Raw genomic sequence first — 19,950 nt, 5'->3', positions numbered from 1 at the left:
CCCCCTAACTTTTTTTTAAAAAAATTAAATCCTTCGACATGTATTTATTTTTTATTGGGCCCTTTTATTTTTACGAAAAAAAGAAGATAAAATTAACAATACAATAGCTAAATATTCCTGCTAAGTGCTGACCCAATTTTATAAAGAGATGGAAACCCACTTACAGCATGCTACATCATCAAGTTGTGTGCTGCAGGAGAGAAATTCTACTTCATGTCCAAAGAATGGGTTTCTTTTCTCAACCAAGAAGGTCACAACTGTTAGATTTTACGTTAGCGCCATAGACTTTACAAGCCCTGCTACCAATTGAAGGGTTGTTATTTGTGAACGAGGGGAGATACACAACCACGGGACTTCCCTATGTTTATGACTGAGGAGAATAGGTAACCACTTTTTTTTATCATTGAACATGTAACCACTTAACCATGTATAAAAAGTTCATTTGATTATACTGTAATTGTTACAAAATAAATTAACACGTGCATTGATCTTCCGACATAACTTTTCACTAGTCTATACAAACTGAAGAACCAAAGTTCTGTGATAAAACCTACTTGCCATGCTATTGCCAATATACATGTACACTAACATTTGATATATGGGAAGCTAGCACCTAGTCAATGAATCAGGCATGTCCTGTGGAAGATTGTCTTCAAGGCTTTCCCTTCTGGTAGATCATTGAATCTTCTCATGCTAGGATTATGCATGTACAACAACACCACCTGAACACAGCTGCATTTTGTCAAAATTACATCATGCAATCATTCTTGCCTCCTCAGTGTCCGGAATTATAATGTCAAGCCTCATCATGGGCTTGTACTCTTCTGGTATCTGTGCACCAGCTTGCATGCACACTTCAACCACAGCCGGAGCCTTTCCATAATATCTCCTCAGTGCAGATGCTAAGGGAGGCCCCCTAGGGTCTCTAACATGCCACACATAATTTGGAGGAAAAACTTCATCCACAGTAGCATCCTGCCAACCATGCTTCCCATCCCTCCACTGGTGCTTAAATGCACCACAAAGCTTAGCATTGTGACCCCATGGACCCACATGAACCTCAGTGCAATAACCGCAAGCTTTCACAGTGTACTTCCTCATCAACTTCTTGACACCCTTTTTGACAGTTTCATATGCACTCATTGTTTCTTGGGCAATTTTAGGTAGATCTGACAACGATGGTCGTGGAAATCGCTCAGAAGCTCTGTAAGTATCAAAGTCATTGAGTGAAGAGGGGTCTGCAAAGCGCCACGGTTTAGGTTCCTCTAAATTTCCACCTCTGTCAATTACTCTCCTCCCTAACATCCGTATGGGGTTGGTCCTTCGGCGCGAAGGATATTCTGGGATATCTACACCGGCTTGAATGCATAGCTCAACAACAGCAGGAATCCGGTCATATTCAAACCGTGTATCATGTTTAATACGCCTACCAAAGGGGTCAAAAAGATGATAAGACTCAATAGGGACAAGTATATCATTGACTGAACCCTTTACCCATGCATGAGAACTACGACGCTGCCGACCATTAGTGCCAGAACAATCCCGAATGTGGTGACCAGTTTGGGCTACATGAACTTCTGAGCATTCACTGCATGAATTCAGTTGATAAGAATATAAATCTTGTATCAGCCTTAGAAATAAATGAAACAAATGCAAAGCAACCAAGACATTCACAATTAAAATATATATATAAAATCTACCTACAGCCATGTGCAGGAATGACATGCAAGAGCTGGGCAAGACCTTCAATCAAAAGCTTCCAAGCATCAAATACTTCATAGGCAACAGGAACTAGATCTGGAACAAGCAATCCATTCTTTGGAGGCTCAAGAGGTTTCTCTATTCCCATGTGTGCAAGTTTCCTGTCCTCCCTTCCAGCCTGCTTGATTTCCTTAAAGGGAATAGGGTATGGCTTTTTCTTATTCTTTGGTAAAATTGGCGGTAAATCCTCATTTTGTGGTAAAGTTTTTCGTCTCCACACAGTTCCTTTGGGCCTTCGACTGGCACAAACTAAAACTCCTGGCAATTTTGATCTTCCCTTGCAAAATTGTTGGCAGTTAAACTGCGACAAAGACAAAGCTAAAGTGTAAGTTTCAAGAAGGATGTTTGGAAAGATAAAACAAAAGGACACTATTATATTAAAAGGCTTGGAGATTACTTTCTTCAATGTCAGGCAAATGATAACAAATTCCCCAAGTAGTCTCTACGGTTAATCAGTTTCTATGGATTTCAAGAAAGTTGCATTCCATAAAATTAATTGCTCAATCAACCTCTGATTTTATTTTTTTTTCTAGCCCTATATGGCCTGTTTAATTGAACATCTCAATTCCTGAACCAGGTGTCAACAACCAACATTTGTGCTGATATAACATATTTGATTAATGCACCAACAATGGAGCTTGGTGCAATCTTGCCAACTAGAATCACAAACATGCATCGGTTATGTACATCACATAAGTCAATCAGCCATGGGAGTAGATCAGTGACTTGAATCACTACATTAGAAATGAATCGTATTTTGTCAAAGGTTTATCCAGAAGAACTTCACTGCAACTCACTTGGAAGTTGGAACTAATAACAAATTCAATTATCATATGAAGGGAGGACTGAGTAGAATTAAAGTGCACCATCAGAGGAGCTAACCTTTTTATTCCCTATATGATATTGAACATTGCATGGAGATTAATGGCTTTTGCACATACACAAGAGAGTATTACAACTCAAGTTGCCTTTAAGTTAGCACAAGATGCAAGTGCTATTGAAGAACAACAAATTGCATTAACTGGAAAAAGTTAAAACAAAAAGTGAAATACTGGGACACCCTTGAAAGTTGAAACAGTACAACAGGTATACTGGGACATTCTAACAGGAATAGCAACCGAGAGCTACATCATCAAAATAGTACAAAACTGTATGGCAGCTAATGCTCTAAAAACATCTCAAAAGTCTCTTATAACCTCAGATAAACAAACATCACCACAACAAAAGCCAACCAAATAAATTAAAGATGTAGTCTTGAGATTAGAGAACTCCAAAAGACATTGAGATCAAGATCCTTTTTCAGTCCCACATTAGGAAAGTAAACCAATATCATTGGTTGACCAATATCAACAGATTAATTTAATGTAATGCTTATATTTCCTTTAGCAGTTTCTTCCCCCAGGCTTGTATACTGAATTTCATTAGAGCAATGAACCGATATGATGTTAGAAATACGTACAATATTAAATAAAAATAAAAAGGAAAAAAGCAAATAAACCTTCAAACCAAGAGAATATGACTTAGAAGCTGATAGAAGGGGCCTGATAAACTCCACACTGGAGGAAACACCTGCAAATAAAAAATCACATTAAAATCAGATAGAGTTGTTGTTGCTCCCCTTGTTGAATGACATTTAATTGTTAAAAGTAAAATGTAATAAAAGAAGATTAAAAGAAAAGGGTAACTCACAGTTATGAGAAGGATCCCATAATGCAGAAGAAAGTAGCGGCAGCCCCATGTATGTTTGTTCTATGTTCCTGTAGCTCACTGCAAAGAACAAGAGGGGCACCAGGATCAAACAAAGCTGTATTGGCAGCAATGAATCAACACAAGAGGAACAGAGGGAAGAAGAATAGAAATTTAGTCGAGAGCTAGGGTTTTGAAATTTTGTCTGAGCACAACACCTGATTAGTGTTATTTCTCTGTCTCTTTTTAAACATTGAACATCACATTTACACAAGTATTTAATCCATTCATACTATAATATCTCCTAATTTCTTCCTCATAGCCTATGTTTTCCTAAAATACAATCCTGTTTTACAACATATAGATCATATTTGTAAGAGATTTAGTTATATGCCCACCATATGTCTCATGATTTTTCAAACACTTAAACAGTACATACTCCAGAACAGGAATCTTGCCCATCTTTAATAGGCTACTAGTTGTGTATAGGAGAGGCAAATTTAAGCTAATCTTGAGGTGCAAACAACCATACAAATAATCTGAGTTACACATTTTTTTTAAAGGTCTATATGAAATTATTGGGTCCTATATGATTCTCACCTTCACCCTACTAACTTCTATTACATGACATATAACAGGAATTCCACTAAACAGACAACAACATTTGGAACCTATCGACTTTCATCGCTGTAACATTTTTACAAACACCTTGTAGGCTTATTTATACTTGGCGACTTTATCTTCTTCCAAAACGTTCTCACCGTGCTTCTGGAATTTTCATGTTTAATTCTCAATAGAATAGAACACTCTGTAGTTTTACCTCAAAAAGTGCATTTGCAAAAAGCCACTACCGTTTCATAGTTCCAGTTAGTCATGGGTTGCGAAGAAAACGAAATTTATAATAATCAAAACCTTGGTGGTTTAAAAGCCTTACCTCAGAACCTTTCAAGCGTTATTCTTCCTCCCATTAACTCTCTCGCCGGTCGCCAATTCTTCGTCGAATGTGTGAAGTGTGGTGTTTTTTAAGCGACCGAGACGCATATGTGACAAGTGATATTTATCGGTTTTTTTTTTCTGGTACAATTTTTTTTGTTTACTTTTTTTTTTGGGTAGAATTTACGAGTTTGTTTCGCTAATAAATTTAATTTTATTAATTTAGAGAATTTATTTAGAAATGATTAAAAATAAATTTATAATTAATTATTTCTATATTTTAATATTTTTATTTGTTGTCTCATTTAATATTATATTAGTTACTTTATCATTATTATTACACTTTTTTAATTTTTAATAAATTATATAATCCTTAAGTAAAAAGTATAAGAGTTTAATATAATTTAAAATCTAAAGTTATAATTTTTATATCAATTTATATTTATCAATTAATGTAATAATTAATTATATCAAACCCTTCTCTAAAATGCAAATGTGGTAAATTGATATGGTAAATGAGATTAACTGATTAAGTGTACTTCAGAGATTAATGGGCAGGTATCCCCCTCCACCTTTTCATTTGAACGAACTAAAATATCTTTGATTATTTGTGCTGAACCTCTTCACTAAGGTTCGAGCATCACACATATGATTCTAATTACTTGTTTTATGGGTATGAACTATGAACCAAGGTATGTCAACAATTTGTTGAATGCTAATTCAATCAGAAATATTTATTTATTTTTTTTTAAAAAAGCAATGAATTAGTTATGAGTATCAATAATCATTCGATGTCCCAGCTTTTTTTAAGGGCAAATGCAGAAAATGAAACAAGTCATCACAAAAAAAAAGAAGAGAGAGAGAAGAAAATGAAACAAGTATGGAGACAAAAGGAAAGAAAAGCGAGAATAACACCTTTACCAACAAAAACTGAAATCTACTTAAAAGTTCTTATTTCACTCAACATTACAGCCATTTATTTGTTCAAGAAAGTCCTCCTGTTTCATTCATTAGGAATATCCCTTGTAGGATTTTATTCAAAGTTATAGTGCTTGTCAACAGCAACTGACACATCCCAAGTGCAACTCATCCCTTTTGGAAACTCAACAAAATCACCAGCAGCAATTTCTACTGACTCATTTGCCCCACTAGGGGTAACCTTCACTTTTCCTTCCAAGAGATAGCAGGTCTCTTTAGATTCATATGTCCACGGGAATTTGCTTGGAGGACAACCCCATCTGTTTTACATCAGAATGAGTCATACATAGAGAAACAACTTCATAAAAGAAAGAACAAACATGTACTTGAAGAAAATTTAGTTAAGAGTAGAAACTTGTATCTTGAAAGTTTAAGTCCCTGTTTTGTTTTGGCATTGGAAAATCATTTCATGCACTTCCCAATGAAAAATACATGCCAATGTAAGTTTATGGTTGAAATCAATTTAGACAAACATCCTAACTACATTCAATAATTCAAAATAAATTCTAAAAATATCCATTCTACCCATCATTAAAACTTATGACCCTAAATTCAATTAAAAATGAGAGCCACATTCTAATAAGTGATAACATTTGAGTGCATCAGTGCAAGCAAGCAACTTAAGTGAGCAACACGCAAAGCACACAGAGACAGTTTATAAAATTAAAACAAAAACAAGTAAATTGATCACAAGTTTATTCATCAATCTTGATTAGTGATAAAAAATTTACAAATGTCTCATCCATGATAATGCTAAGCAAATGAAATAATTATAGGACACATTGGGCCTCATTTATTGAACCTCATCTCTGCAGTAGATTTTTGTGTCAAATATATATATATATATACCCTTCACCAAGAGATTTTGAACTACTGAACCACAAACTCAAATCACATGACACATGACTAACATGAGAGTATCAATGTCATATCTCTGAACATAGTATTTGACATTGTTTAGCAGATAATGGTCCTTCATTCAGTTGAATTTCCCAAGAGAACATTTTGAGGAATCAATATGATAAGTTCTGTTGTGTTTCTTTAGGCTTATCATGACTATAGCCAATAGGACACATCCGGACAATACAATCAGGTAAAAAATTATTGCTACACTCTAGTAGTTATTCTGTTTCTGTCATATACAATACAATTATTTGTTGTTATGATGAGCCACAATTGAGTTAGATTGCATATGATTTGAATAACAAATCCCTACCATCCATACTTGCATTCAGATTATATCATTTTGTTTGTCAAGTTATCAGAAACATTAGTAACATTACATAGAAAGTATCATAAATAAAACCAACCACAATACTCAAGAAGACCAAGCAATAAATGTATATATAAAATTTAGGGCAAAAGTAAGAAAAAGAGGAAGAGGGCAAAGAAAAGAAGTAGTATACTTGGGCCATTGCCTAACACCAAGTTGAGTGAGCTTGTCTTCAGGAGGGTTCCTCTCAATCTTGATGCCCAATTTCTCTGTCACGTTACTCATACTCTCTCTTTCTCTTCTTAGGTTATTGCTCTATCACTGCAATGTTAGGGTTTGTTTCAACTGGAGATGAAATAAGGCAGTGTTTGGTTTGCTAGAAAATCAGGGAGTCCTTGAACGCCATATCACTTTCTTTTTGGTAAATTGATAAAAAAAAAATAATGCCATGTCACTGTCGATACATAGGGTCAAAGAAAATATAGTATTTTTTAGAGGAGTTAAAAAGCATTTTAATTTTAAGTTTTTAACACACATTTTAAAATATATTTTATATTTTTCTTATTTTAGTCTCCAGACACACAACAAAAAATTATATTTTGGTCCTTCAATAAAAGATATTACGAATTTGATTTTATTTGTTTATATATTAACAAAAGAAAATAATATAAAAACTGATAATATATAGTATTTTATATAATCATTTATTAGAAATTAACATAAATGATAAATTTGAAGATTTGTTCGTTAATTATTTTTAATCTGATAATCATTTTTTCCACTAACCTAGTCTCCTTCGTCTAGGACAAAAAAATATTTACTTATTATCCATTGACTATGTCTTTTGATCTAATCAAGTCTCGATTCAATTTTTATGAACAATACGGAAAAATCCTTAGATTTTTTTAAATAATATCTATCATAATTTTTTTATAGTTAACTATTTAAAACAAAATAAAAATACACTTATTATGAATTAAATCTCTCATAACATGGGTAAATTTGGTCTTTATATTTCACAATTTTTCTTACACAAATGTTTAACAAACTTTTAAATTCAACATTTCTGTCTTTTTCAATATTTGTATCTGTTAATAATTTTTGAACAATTTGGTCTTCATAATTTTACCCTTTTTTTTTATGAAGTTTTCCTTTTTATGTAGTAATTTTTTAAACACTTTGAGATTCAGATTCACATAGTCAATTACTGACAAAAAAATACAAAATATTCACATAGTCAAAGAGTATTGTAATTGGTTAGCACTTAGCATAGTATAGTACTCTTCCTCTTTTCTGTCACAGAGACAGTGACAGAAAGAAATTGAAAACAGAGAGAGAGAGAGAGACATACCAACATAGAAAGATGAACGGCGAAGACGACAAGAGTTTGCTGTGGAAGCTTCCGGTGGTGAAGTCCGATCAGTTCGGCAAGGTGGGCCCCGCCTTCGGCATCGGCGCCGGCTGCGGCCTCGGTTTCGGCCTTGGCCTTCTCGGAGGTTCATTCTTCAACCTTTTTCTCTGTACCCTTCATTTGCTTCAATTTCGCATAGTTGTTAAATTTTTATGTAATGGTTCTATGTCGATTAGTAAAAACAATTTGGGAGATGAATCATTATGTGTCATAGACTGGTAGTTTTTCTAGTATGTGAAAGCTTGTGTGCAAAAACTTAGCTTTATCACTCCCTTCTTCACAGGGAGGGGAGGAGGACTCAGAGAAGAAAAGGACCGTTTGGACTTTGAATTGAGAAATCGTTTTCTATTTTCATTTTTTATTTTCACTTTTAAGTTTTAGTTGCAGATTGTTTTCTGCAAAAGTTTTTTAAAACAACAAAATAAAGTCTTGAGTTTGAGGCCTGAGTATGTTGTTGCCTGGAATACTCAGGAGAAAACTTTAGCGCTGATAGTGATCTAAACTTGAGTATAATTATTTGTCTCCTACTTGTATTTAAAAAAAAATAAGGTCACATTTTTTGTAATTAAAAATTAAAACAGAAATACCAACGGGAGGTTGGGTTTAGTGAAAGGGTTAGTTACTTACAATGTGGCAAACTAAGGTTTAAATCTTTGCTGAAGAAGTGTCCACATTTAGTGTCCTACAATGCCTTGAATAGTATTGCTTCCGAAGAAAATACCTTTGAGGAAAAAAATGAAAAGAGAAATCATTTTCAACATTTATAGATCTTTATTTGTCATTGGAATTCAAGTTTGCAGTTATAAGATTGAAATCTCAAAAACCTGTGCTGTTTATTTTTACATTTGGTTGTTGACTTATTAATGATCTGAAGATGAAGGGCCCTCTGGAGAGAGAAGTCTGAGTGATGAATTGGGAGAAAAGGGAAGTACTAACAAGGAATTGTAGTTTTGTTTTTGTAGATGCTGGCATTAAGTTCTTGAATGGGGTGACCACTTTTGGAAATCATTGGTGGGACTGGGACTAATAAATTGTTCTTACCTATAAATGAATGAAAAGGGGGTTCTCCCTCAATTGCTCAGTTGGACATTATGATTTTTTTACTGTATTGTGGGATGTTGCTCCCCTCTTTGACCAAAAGTTGTCTGCATGTCAACCTTTAAGGCATTGCAAGTCATTGGTAAACTACGGTTTATAACATTACAAAGTCCTCTTTTGATAGTCTTATCTGTTAAATAGTTAAATTTTTGTGAGAGATTTGTGCAGGATTTAGGTAAATTTTGGTGCTCGATAGTTGGTTTGGTCTTTATAGTATAAACCAGACATTTACAGCCATGACAAGGAATCTCTTTAATTGATCTTGTTTAAGAAAACACTTTGTTGAAATCCTTACTCTGCTTTATGCCTTCTGACAAATCTTTGTTAACTTTTGACAAATAGTTGTTTTTTCCTTTGTGGAATTGGTGAAAAACTGAAAATATTCTTAAAATCTAAAATAGTATAATATTGAGATGTAGTGTGCTACTTTTTATCTTCTTGTCTCAACCTTACTGTAGATTTCTCTTCTGCATGGTTGTAGGCTAGTAGATGATTTTTCCAATGCCTCTAATAATAATTGGAATCATCCCTTGCTCTATAGTAGCGGGAAGATGTAATTTATGCTGCTTACTGATCTTGTTCATGTTTTAATCTTTAAGTTTGTTTGAACATACTTCCTGTTGTTTTATGCTTCATAGAATCTTACGCAAAATATTTGTTTGACTCCAGGAGTGGGTTTTGGCCCTGGAATTCCTGGTTTCCAAGTTGGTTTTGGATTTGGAGCTGGATGTGGAGTTGGTTTTGGGTTTGGCTATGGTGTGGGGAAAGGAATTGCACAAGATGAGAACAAGAGATACTCAAATGTTGGAAATCCTTTCCGTGGTTCTAGAAGCATCATTTCTGAGTAAGTAAATTGTCTAACTATCAATACTTTTTATGCTCTTTTAATTGCAGATATGCTCATTTGTCTGAATCCTTTTATGTTATTTCACTTTATTAGTTTACTGACAATTGGTCAAAGTGCTTTCTATATTTTCTTTGCTAATACTTTTGTGTTTATTGCCAAAAGAGATGAAACTCCTGTATTTGATTTTTTTTAAAAAAAGTTATACGTAAATAAGTAAATTTGATTAGAAGATTGTAAAAAGAAACTAATAATAAGTTGCATTGTAAAGAAAAAAATTGTAACAAGACTTTGGTGTCTAAATACAATTGTTATTTTTACATTTCTTTAAACCTTTGCATAATTTTGTTTGTTCAATTAGCAGCTTAATGGGCGTGGTTAGATTACTGATTTATTCAAGTTAGGAGTTGGGACTACGAATTTTATTTAGTGAGGATCGTGGTTTAGATGTAGTATTGGGAAAATTCAAGGACCTGGTGATTTTATCTAATTGGAAAATAAAACATGACATAAATATTTTGTGATAGATTACGTAATTAGAATACTAAAAACTGTTACAACTTAGCATAACACGGTCAGTGTGTGGTTATAATGGGCTCTATTCACTATTCTTCAGGTATACCATAACTGCAAAGATCTTATTGCTTGAAAGATTTTTATACATGTGAAATTGTTCTGTGACTACCGGCTAGTTTTCAAATTTCATCTCATTTTTAACCCCCTTTGGATATTTCATGTTATTTTCAGGGATGATATTACTGCACTTGTGGACGACCTTGTCATTAATACTAAAAAGTTTATCAAGGCAACATCGAAAGAAATTGACAAGTGGAGAAGATAATGGAAGAAGAGACCATTTTAAGTACAGTTGTATAAAGAAAAAACTGTCAATATTTTCCATTTTATATACTAAATCAAGGAAAAAACAGCATATTCAGACTCGTAGCAGTACATGAGATACTAAATTATCATGCTAATACTTAAACGGGAGCTATTAGTTGCCCTTAATTGAAATTGAATTCGGCCATCGTTTAACAGTACGAATTTTCTGAATGCCAGAATATTGTGAGGCCCTTTAAGCTAATTTTCCAACAAATCTTGGATGAATTACATGGTCATCAAAACCGACCTAGTGTGTTTTTGGAAATCTGTTTAGTTGAACTTAATGCCAATCCATCCTTCTCTTCTTTTTTACATTTGTGCATTGGAATGTGGGAAACCTCTGTTTAGAAGGGTGTAAAAGAATTCCCAAACACACACATAATTAGGCCGTTCGAGTTGGTCTGTTTGGGAACCGTTAATATAGCTTATCTGAACTGGATATTGGAGGAAATGCTATGCAGCAGGTGTGTCTGGGCTGGTTTTTTGAGTGAATTGGTAACCGACCTAATTGGTTGAAATGATCCAGTGAACCAGTGACTAAAAGGTTTTTAAGTGAATTGGTGTGTTGTGAATTTTTAAATGTGTAGTATAATTTTCTTTAATAATTGTTCAAAGTACAGGTTATGATTTTTTACAAAAAAAAAAAAATCATGTAATTTAATTAGTAATTAATTGATTCCGTCAGTGCTCACTGATCCAGTGTGTTAACTGAATCGATAACTGATTTGAGTCTCGTAGTATTGGATGAATTGTCTATCATCAAAGTTGGAGAAAGTCTTAAAATTGTTTGAAATCTTATTTATTTATTTTTGAGGGGTAGGGCGTGTTTAAACTTTTAACAAAGTGTGAAATACTTTCAAATATTTTAGTAAATCAAAAAGTGGATTCTTGCATGGAATAAGACCTTGTGCAGTGGCACCAAATTCAAATGGGTAGCTGCAATGGTACAAGAATTGTGTGTTTCTAAAATATTCGTTTGTGAAGTTTGGTGGGCCATATATAGAAATTCTTCTTTCACAATACAAATCCGCCCATAGTAATAGTATGGTCCCAAAAGAAAACAAATTTTTTCACTCTCACAGTAACTCATGTGAGTGCTACTACAAATATGTGGTAGCCATTACTTCTACTGAAAATGGTTGATGGAAAAAAGTCTAAGAGGTTGGAGGATAAAACATGTTATCAAAACCAAGCAATCTTCCAGCTCAGGAGATACCATCATCATAGAATAACCAATCAACTCCTTGCATTGGATTACAAATCTCTCACGTTGACCAATCAAAGTCCATGTTGATGAATCTGACGTGGCACGTCCACATCCACCAGACCATGGATATAGTATCTGCATCTCCATCCTCTATACCTTCCATCCTTCACCCTCTTGGCTTGTGAATCAGCACCACATTCACCTGAGCTTTTTGTGAGGATTCCAAAGCATGGCTTCCCTTGCAGCATCCACTGCTGCTGCTTCCCTTGGCATGTCAGAAATGCTTGGAAACCCCATCAACCTCAGTGGTGCCACAAGGCCAGCTCCATCTGCCTCTAGCCCTGCCTCCTTCAAGACTGTGGCTCTTTTCTCCAAAAAGAAGGCTGCACCTCCAAAAAAAGCTGCAGCTGCTGCTCCTGCCAATGATGAGCTTGCCAAGTGGTATGGTAAGTCCCCCAAGTTATGTTTGTTTCAACTGTTATGTAACTTATGTTAATTCAACCTGTGTTCTTTGGACCATGTAGTTGAAGGAAGACAAATACTAGGGTGTTTGGTTTTGAGAAATTATTATATGATCCAGGACTATCATGATCCTGACTAATCTTCACTTGACATGTAATTGAGTATTATTAACTTTTTTCTCAAAAATAAAAAATCTCAGTTATATGTGGCATGAAGATTGGTCAAGACCATGAACACATGATGGTTTGAGATCATATAGTAATTTCTCTTTTGGTTTCACATCCATTGTTCCTTTAACATTGATCCATCTTAAAGTTACTCTCGGTAGCTTTAACATTAGCGAGTGTTACACGTGCTAACTAGTTGCTATACTTATTTTGTTCTGTTTGTTTTGCAGGTCCTGACAGAAGGATCTTCTTGCCTGAGGGTCTCTTGGACCGATCTGAGATCCCAGAGTACTTGACCGGAGAAGTCCCCGGAGAGTATGTTCTCCTCTCTTATAGTCCACTTTTAGTTCACATTAACATGCAAGCCATTAAACAAACAGTGTTTGTGAAGTTTTTTGGTTCTTGTTTTACTTAATTTGGTAATGTGTGTCCATGCAGCTATGGTTATGACCCATTTGGTCTTAGCAAGAAGCCAGAAGATTTTTCCAAGTATGCCTAACACTCCCAATTTAGATATCTATGTATGTGTTATGTTACATTAGTTGTATTCTAATGTTGGTTTGATTGGTTGATGCTCTAATGCAGATATCAGGCATTTGAATTGATTCACGCCAGATGGGCAATGCTTGGTGCTGCTGGATTCATCATTCCCGAGGCCTTCAACAAATATGGAGCAAACTGCGGTCCTGAGGCTGTTTGGTTCAAGGTTTGCAAGCTTTATAACAACTTTCACTGTGTCAAGTTCACTAATACATTATTTTTTTATGACACTCAACAAATGAAATTCAATAGATCTTACAAGTGCTAATGAAAGACTCTTCAGTTTCTCTTCTACGAGCAAATTATTTGTGTAAATGTCCATTCTGGTGCAAATTCAACATAGACGGAGAGAATGTTTCTTTCCCTTTTATTTTACCCATCTCATCATCAAATTTATAGTGCTCATTGTTAACCATGTCTTAAATTAATCCTGATAATTGCACAATAATCTGTTTTTGTTTTCACTAAAGTTACTTACTCTCAAAGTTTCAATTTAGCACATAGCAATGTATTTTGTGAGTGTATTCTTTACATTAAGGGAAGTTAATTTTCTTTATGCAATCGATGCAGACTGGAGCTCTGCTTCTTGATGGGGGTACCTTGAACTACTTCGGGAAACCCATCCCCATCAATCTTATTGTGGCTGTCATTGCTGAGATTGTTCTTGTGGGAGGTGCAGAGTACTACAGAATTATTAATGGCCTGGTATGTAAATTGCTCAATTTGAATTTGAATATTTATTTGCAGTCATTGTCAATACATTTTTTCTCAACCTTCTTATAACATGATGAATATTAATACAACAAGGGTATTATTTATTCCACTGAACCATCTTATTGCTGCTATATTTCTGAATTAGTCTGTGCACATCAGCACTGTGTTCATAAATTTGAAATAATTTGTTACAAAATGTTAAGTGTGTGTCTGGATAAGCATTAGCAAACTTAATTTTCAATGATCTTGATATTTGGCTAAAATTGAGTTTGAAGCTGAGTTACGTTTAGAAATTTAATCTCATAAGGAAGTTTGTAGTAAAGCGTGGCATAAAATTCGCATCCCAACACAAAAGCTACATTTTTTCGTAATTAGTTAAATGCCTTATAACAAACTTGATTATAAGGAACAACTAAACTTTTTTTTTCCTGCAAAATCCCATTTGACACATTCAAAAGCAAGTTTGTGGAGCATGAACAATCCCATTCGCACGCTTAATGATTTGATTTATTTACTAATTGTAACCTATTTTGAACAGAATTTCGAAGACAAACTTCATCCAGGTGGTCCATTTGACCCATTGGGGCTTGCAAATGATCCAGACCAAGCTGCACTGCTAAAGGTGAAGGAAATTAAAAATGGAAGACTTGCTATGTTTGCCATGCTTGGTTTCTACTTCCAAGCTTATGTCACTGGAGAAGGTCCTGTTGAGAACCTTGCAAAACATCTCAGTGACCCTTTTGGCAACAACTTGCTCACTGTCATTTCTGGATCTGCTGAGAGAGCTCCAACTCTCTAAATCATTCATCTTCATGTTTTTCTCCAATCTTACTTAATGTACAATACATATCACTGAGATATTAAGGCATTTGGCTTTGTTCCTTGGAACTCAATTCTTGAATTTCTTCCGATTTTTCTGTGTCTAATTAAATAAAATCATACCACAAAGCACTAAATGGACACAAATTCTTAGTTTCAAACTTAATACTTACAGTGCTTGAAAGCCAAGATAGTTCATAGTTCAACTGGATTTTTCCCTTGACAGGATGTTGAAGGATCACTGCAGCATAATTTTGCTCATATCTTTAGACTAAATCATAGAAACATATTAGACAATGGTTGGCCTTCAAAGGTTGTAGATAAATCAATGTATATCTAAGTTACTACTTGATATATGCATCATTTAACAATAACAAAAGATAATCACAATAGAAGCAAAACTTTTTTATACAAGGAAATGATATAGTCAAAATCATTAACTTCACGATAAGTAAAATTCACAAGTGAATTCTATACAGTTGTGCGTTAAGAATTAGTGGCAAAAGCATGTGGGAGTTTCAGCTAGTTAATTCGCAAGAATCTGATGTAAGCTAAGCAAAAGGGAGGAGCAAGATGATTTTTCATGTGTAGTAATTAATCGGTTGATATTAGGAAGCAAAATCATGGCTGAAGCTCATTTAGTGCATGCAAGACAAGGAGCCCTCATTACGTACTTGCTAATTCTGAAATGCAATCAATCTCTAGAGTGCAATGCAATCATGAGAAGGCATTATCTCCATAATGTTATATTATATGATACACAACTAGAAATGTGACTGGATCGATAAAGATAAACATGAACATGAGAATAACACACATGAAAAGATAATGCAACTTACAAGAAGGGCTTGAATAAAACTGAAACTTCTAACTTTTGTTTACATTTCTAGAAATTGTTTTGCATGAGTTTTCAACGGAGCATGCTTATTTTGCCTCTACCTCGAATGAAGGGAGGGATGCCTTATTTTATGCAACTAAATCCTTTGAGTTCATAAACACCAACGATTCTTTCCATTCTCTTTATTATTTTTTTACCTCCCAAGGCATTGCCAACGCTTCATGCACAAGTACATGGTTGCCTCTATAATATGTTCATCTTACTAGATAGACATTCATATTATGCTCCAATCTCCAAAAAGGCTAATTAATCCAACACAGCCAACATTTATTAGGGAATCTGTGCTGCTTCTGCACAAGGACAAAGTAGAAAGTTACAAGACCAATTGTGTTTTGTCATATAATTTGTGAATAAACTAATGGTAATGACATAGAATTACTTTATCTATCTTCTTTTAGTACAAACTTTCCATATTCTTCTCTGTCTTAACCAAACGTTAGTTGCATCAAGGACTTGTGTTATGGTCTTGTATTGGATTATTGTGCTTCTTTTACAGGATTAAGGCTCATATTAAGTTACATGACGATTTACCTTATCAGATTAATCATAACTTCATAACTCATGATATGACTAACTTAATAAACAATTCCACATTCATTATTCAGTTATCTCGTGAATTTTTTTATAACGCCCATCTTCTTAAATTTATTTTTATGCATAGTCGTGGTCCAATTATGTCTGGCATCTTTTTTACTATGTATTATCAATATCATTCAAAATTAAATATTCCAACAAAATTGTCGGTTATCTGCAAACAAAGTATTTCGTGTTTGTCTCATTTTGTAGTATTTTTTATTTGGTTTCGAAATAACTATAGTTTGGTCAATTATGTTAGATCATGCTGCCAATTGGCCAATGGAACAAAATAACAGGTCCACGGCTATTTTAACTTATATTAACATTTCTCTCCTAAAAAAACTTATATGATTTAAATCAAGGAATCTTCCATCCTAATAGTCCAATATTATGGAGAACATGGTTGAAGGTGCTAATGGAAAAGTACAACTTAATCGAAAAATCTAATCAAGATTTTTTCTTTATTAATGACAAAATGAATGAGAAAGAACATAGTGTGCAAGCAAGGACTGTGAAGTGGGAATGGTGTCAGCAACCTCTGAAACAGCACAAATGGGGAGACCCAAAAAAGCAGAAAAAAGTACTTTGCGATAACCCATTTTTCAGGTTTTCATGACTTTAAAATATTAATTTCCCTTAAAAATTAGTGATAACATTACATTTTTTTAATACACTCTTTTATTATTCATTAAAATTTAATAAAAATTATAAAATAAAAAATCAAACCTACAGAAATTAATAATTTTTAATAAATTTTAACTAATAATACAAAATAAATTCAAAAAAGTATATAAAAGTGTATTAGAAATCCCATTATCAGCAACAGCCATCATGAAACCTTACTAATACTAGTTCATGTTTTGTTTTTCTTAAAAGAATCATTAACTTATATTCATCTAATTCTAATTATAAGAAAGGTTGAATGAAAGAAACTAAATGTTTGTAATGTGACAAATTAAAATTTGAATTTCTATTGAGAAAAATATCATATTTAATGTCTATTCATATTTTGAACAAAATTATTTCAAAAAGATATTTATAGAAAATAAAAAATTAAATTTTAAAAAAATTACTAGTATTTACTTAAATTAATATATATTTAATGTGGAATAAAATGTTGTATAGAAATAACTATGTGATAACTATTTGTGTTTTTATGTTGTTAATTAACTTGAGTTTTGAACGAATGAAATGTAAGGCGTGTTTGAACTTACGATGGATGCGAGAACAGAGGATTGTGGCCGAGTTTGAATTTGAAAGTGTTGATTAAACGAGGGAATCTGTGCCCACGCGCGCGTGTTGCTCATGCTCTACCCGACCACGTGACAAACGTAACCCGATTATCAGTGGGACCCACACAAATTAATTGTCTCATTTGATTTTCTTCACTGATATTATTGCTATGTTGCACCGTCTCTTCGAAATAATGAATTTCGAAAAAAAAAATCTTTAAAACTAATTGTTCTATCTTATACATTGATTAACGAAAAGATATATGAAAACAATTATTATGTAAAAAATACAGAAAACATTCCAATACTTATTTTTAAATAGTTGAATTATTTGAAAATGTTTAACACACCCAAAACTAAAAACATTTTACGTCTAAAATAAAAAAAAAGTTTTGAAAATAGTCTTTAATGTACTTTTCTTGGACAAAAAGTAATCTTAGAAGGAGTTCTGTGCTCAATGAGTACTGAACTAAGCTCCATAATCCTGGTTTGACCAATTTTAAAAATTAAAGTTGACATCTTATAACGTTTTGCTTAAATTTGTTATTCAGCATATATCAATAATATTGAAATATTTTATACCAATCAACACTTTTATAATTAATCATATAACTTTTTCGTATTCATATAATTTTTTAAATACATATAATAAAATGTAGTTTATTTTTATATTTTTAAAATTTTATAACTTGATCATATAAAAAAATTGTATAGTTTGTCAAAATATTAATGGACTATAACTAGGTTAAATACACAAAATAAAATCAAACAGAAACAAATTAAGTTTTTGGTGTTCACTAAATATATTTTTTTATTAGAAAAATGATAAATAATAAAATGTTAAAAAATGAGAGAAAAATAAAAAAAAATATATCAGTTAAATATCATTACTCTTTTTAGCATTAAATAAGGTTTAACTAAGCAAAAGCTGAAAAACATATGACTCATAACGTACTTGAAAAAAGAATTGTAATTCCTGGATACAATTGCAAGCTGTATGTCACCTCAAAAATCACAATCTCACTATAATGAGGTGATAAAGTTAGAGTGTCAGTTCCAAAAAAGTAAATGAAGTGAGATAAATCATAATCGAATAATATAAATACTACCATGTTATGAAGTTTCTGGTAATACTACGAAATAATGTGTTTCTGCTAATACTTTTATTTATGAAGTTTCATAAAAGCATTATGTTTAATCAAATGCATTACTCTTTGTTCCAAAAAAAAATTTGCATTACTCGATGTTTTCATGGTTTGGTGGTTTTTACTTTCATACCTTTCGATTTCATTATTTATGAACAAACAAAATTATATGTTACTGAAGCATAATTTTCCAGTAAATATTAGTATTGTTATTAATTAATATTCATATTTAATATAATTGAATGGAAATTTCACGTGATAAATATGATTAATAGAATTTTAAAATATAATGGAAAAGTAGCTGGAAATATGATAACATTGTCTAAATATATAACTTGCCCGTTTTACGCAACAAATAATGATAGCTTTTGGCAATAATAACTCTGAAATGATTCTTTTCTTTGGCATGATATTTGGTATTAATAGCGTTTAATCACACTATACTGTGATCAGCATATGTGTGTATATATATATTATATATATTATATATATATATATATATAATTATATATATATATATATATATATATATAAGGTCTTGGTCTTATGATGCATTACATGAATTCATTCTAGTGTTTTATCTATTATTTGGAAAATCTAAATTGGTGTATAAGTGTATTTTTTTTTTTGCGTGTAAATGTATTTGATTAGTGATGTAGTATTCTATGCAAATAACGAAAACAAAAACTAATGCACCACCGTTTTAAAAATTAAATTGAATATAAAATTAATTAATTTTTCATTTCATGGCTTAATCTATCGGATCGGACAATTATACTATACTCAAACTAAAATGAAGTATATTATAAGAGATAATTAGACCATTTGAAGTTTGAACGGAAGTTTGATCTAAATTTTAAACCATTGTAATATATAGTGAATTTCAAATAAAAACATTTTAGACAAACTTTAAAAGGTTAAACGTTTTAAAGCAAATGAAATAGAAGTTCCGATTCCGACAAAATTATTTTAAATACTTTAAATTATTTTTGAACCAGCTAAACCATAAAAGAAAGGGATGTTTTGTCACAACAAAAAAGAAAAAAAAAAGAAAGAAATGTTAAAAATATACTTTTTCTCTCAAAACAAAATTTCAAGGAAATGTCCAAACAAACTCAACAGATGCGCGCTGATTTTATTTATTTTTTCAGCCAATTTCATATTTTCAACTTCTTACATCATTGAATTTAAATTTAGGTAAGTATTTATCAAAAGTTAAATTTGGAACAATTTAATCTGTTGAAACACACTGTGACCCTATCTTACTTTTTCAGCACACCAAAAGAAAAAAAAAATCTGACTTTTTGAAGTTCACTCCCAAGGAATGAAGGTAATTAGGTGAATTATAGAGCAATATCATAGGACAAATGTCATGTTCATGTGT

General features: G+C 32.6%; 4 protein-coding genes across 4 annotated transcripts; 2 read left to right on the top strand and 2 right to left on the bottom strand.

Annotated features, from left to right (window-relative positions):
- Positions 1 to 428: 428 nt before the first annotated feature.
- Positions 429 to 4,521, bottom strand: LOC100790841 (APO protein 1, chloroplastic). Its single transcript, XM_003548203.5, has 5 exons — positions 4,382 to 4,521; positions 3,451 to 3,528; positions 3,260 to 3,330; positions 1,701 to 2,062; positions 429 to 1,588 (listed from the first exon to the last, which is right to left on the bottom strand). Exons 2-5 carry the CDS (start codon positions 3,497 to 3,499, stop codon positions 754 to 756), a joined length of 1,317 nt encoding a protein of 438 aa, XP_003548251.1. The 5' UTR covers positions 3,500 to 3,528; positions 4,382 to 4,521; the 3' UTR covers positions 429 to 753.
- A 779-nt stretch (positions 4,522 to 5,300) lies between these two features.
- Positions 5,301 to 6,948, bottom strand: LOC100527331 (uncharacterized). Its single transcript, NM_001251380.2, is given in 2 exon segments — positions 5,301 to 5,618; positions 6,765 to 6,948. Coding segments are annotated over 2 exon segments (297 nt in total). The 5' UTR covers positions 6,857 to 6,948; the 3' UTR covers positions 5,301 to 5,413.
- An 855-nt stretch (positions 6,949 to 7,803) lies between these two features.
- Positions 7,804 to 10,938, top strand: LOC100804802 (ATP-dependent RNA helicase glh-2). The gene is made up of 3 exons (XM_006599580.4): positions 7,804 to 8,067; positions 9,750 to 9,924; positions 10,672 to 10,938. Exons 1-3 carry the CDS (start codon positions 7,935 to 7,937, stop codon positions 10,763 to 10,765), a joined length of 402 nt encoding a protein of 133 aa, XP_006599643.1. The 5' UTR covers positions 7,804 to 7,934; the 3' UTR covers positions 10,766 to 10,938.
- A 1,004-nt stretch (positions 10,939 to 11,942) lies between these two features.
- On the top strand, positions 11,943 to 14,784 carry LOC100789786 (chlorophyll a-b binding protein CP26, chloroplastic). Its single transcript, XM_003548201.4, has 6 exons — positions 11,943 to 12,459; positions 12,873 to 12,957; positions 13,081 to 13,131; positions 13,228 to 13,348; positions 13,753 to 13,887; positions 14,435 to 14,784. Exons 1-6 carry the CDS (start codon positions 12,243 to 12,245, stop codon positions 14,693 to 14,695), a joined length of 870 nt encoding a protein of 289 aa, XP_003548249.1. The 5' UTR covers positions 11,943 to 12,242; the 3' UTR covers positions 14,696 to 14,784.
- The last annotated feature ends 5,166 nt before the right edge of the window (positions 14,785 to 19,950 follow it).

Source organism: Glycine max, chromosome 16 (assembly GCF_000004515.6).
Source record: "Glycine max cultivar Williams 82 chromosome 16, Glycine_max_v4.0, whole genome shotgun sequence".
Lineage (NCBI taxonomy): Eukaryota > Viridiplantae > Streptophyta > Magnoliopsida > Fabales > Fabaceae > Glycine > Glycine max.
This window is presented reverse-complemented; position numbering and strand designations above follow the sequence as displayed.

What these genes read in the sequence shown, in the direction of transcription:
- LOC100790841 (XM_003548203.5), bottom strand. Translation starts at nt 3,499, where the DNA reads ATGGGGCTGCCGCTACTTTCTTCTGCATTATGGGATCCTTCTCATAAC. An exon ending in CATATTCTCTTGGTTTGAAG is followed by an intron (nt 2,063 to 3,259) that starts GTTTATTTGCTT and finishes TCTTTGTCGCAG; the next exon opens with TTTAACTGCCAACAATTTTG. An exon ending in ATTCCTGCACATGGCTGTAG is followed by an intron (nt 1,589 to 1,700) that starts GTAGATTTTATA and finishes GAATTCATGCAG; the next exon opens with TGAATGCTCAGAAGTTCATG.
- LOC100804802 (XM_006599580.4), top strand. Translation starts at nt 7,935, where the DNA reads ATGAACGGCGAAGACGACAAGAGTTTGCTGTGGAAGCTTCCGGTGGTG. An exon ending in CGGCCTTGGCCTTCTCGGAG is followed by an intron (nt 8,068 to 9,749) that starts GTTCATTCTTCA and finishes GTTTGACTCCAG; the next exon opens with GAGTGGGTTTTGGCCCTGGA. An exon ending in TCTAGAAGCATCATTTCTGA is followed by an intron (nt 9,925 to 10,671) that starts GTAAGTAAATTG and finishes TGTTATTTTCAG; the next exon opens with GGATGATATTACTGCACTTG.
- LOC100789786 (XM_003548201.4), top strand. Translation starts at nt 12,243, where the DNA reads ATGGCTTCCCTTGCAGCATCCACTGCTGCTGCTTCCCTTGGCATGTCA. An exon ending in ACCGGAGAAGTCCCCGGAGA is followed by an intron (nt 12,958 to 13,080) that starts GTATGTTCTCCT and finishes GTGTCCATGCAG; the next exon opens with CTATGGTTATGACCCATTTG. An exon ending in AAGCCAGAAGATTTTTCCAA is followed by an intron (nt 13,132 to 13,227) that starts GTATGCCTAACA and finishes GCTCTAATGCAG; the next exon opens with ATATCAGGCATTTGAATTGA.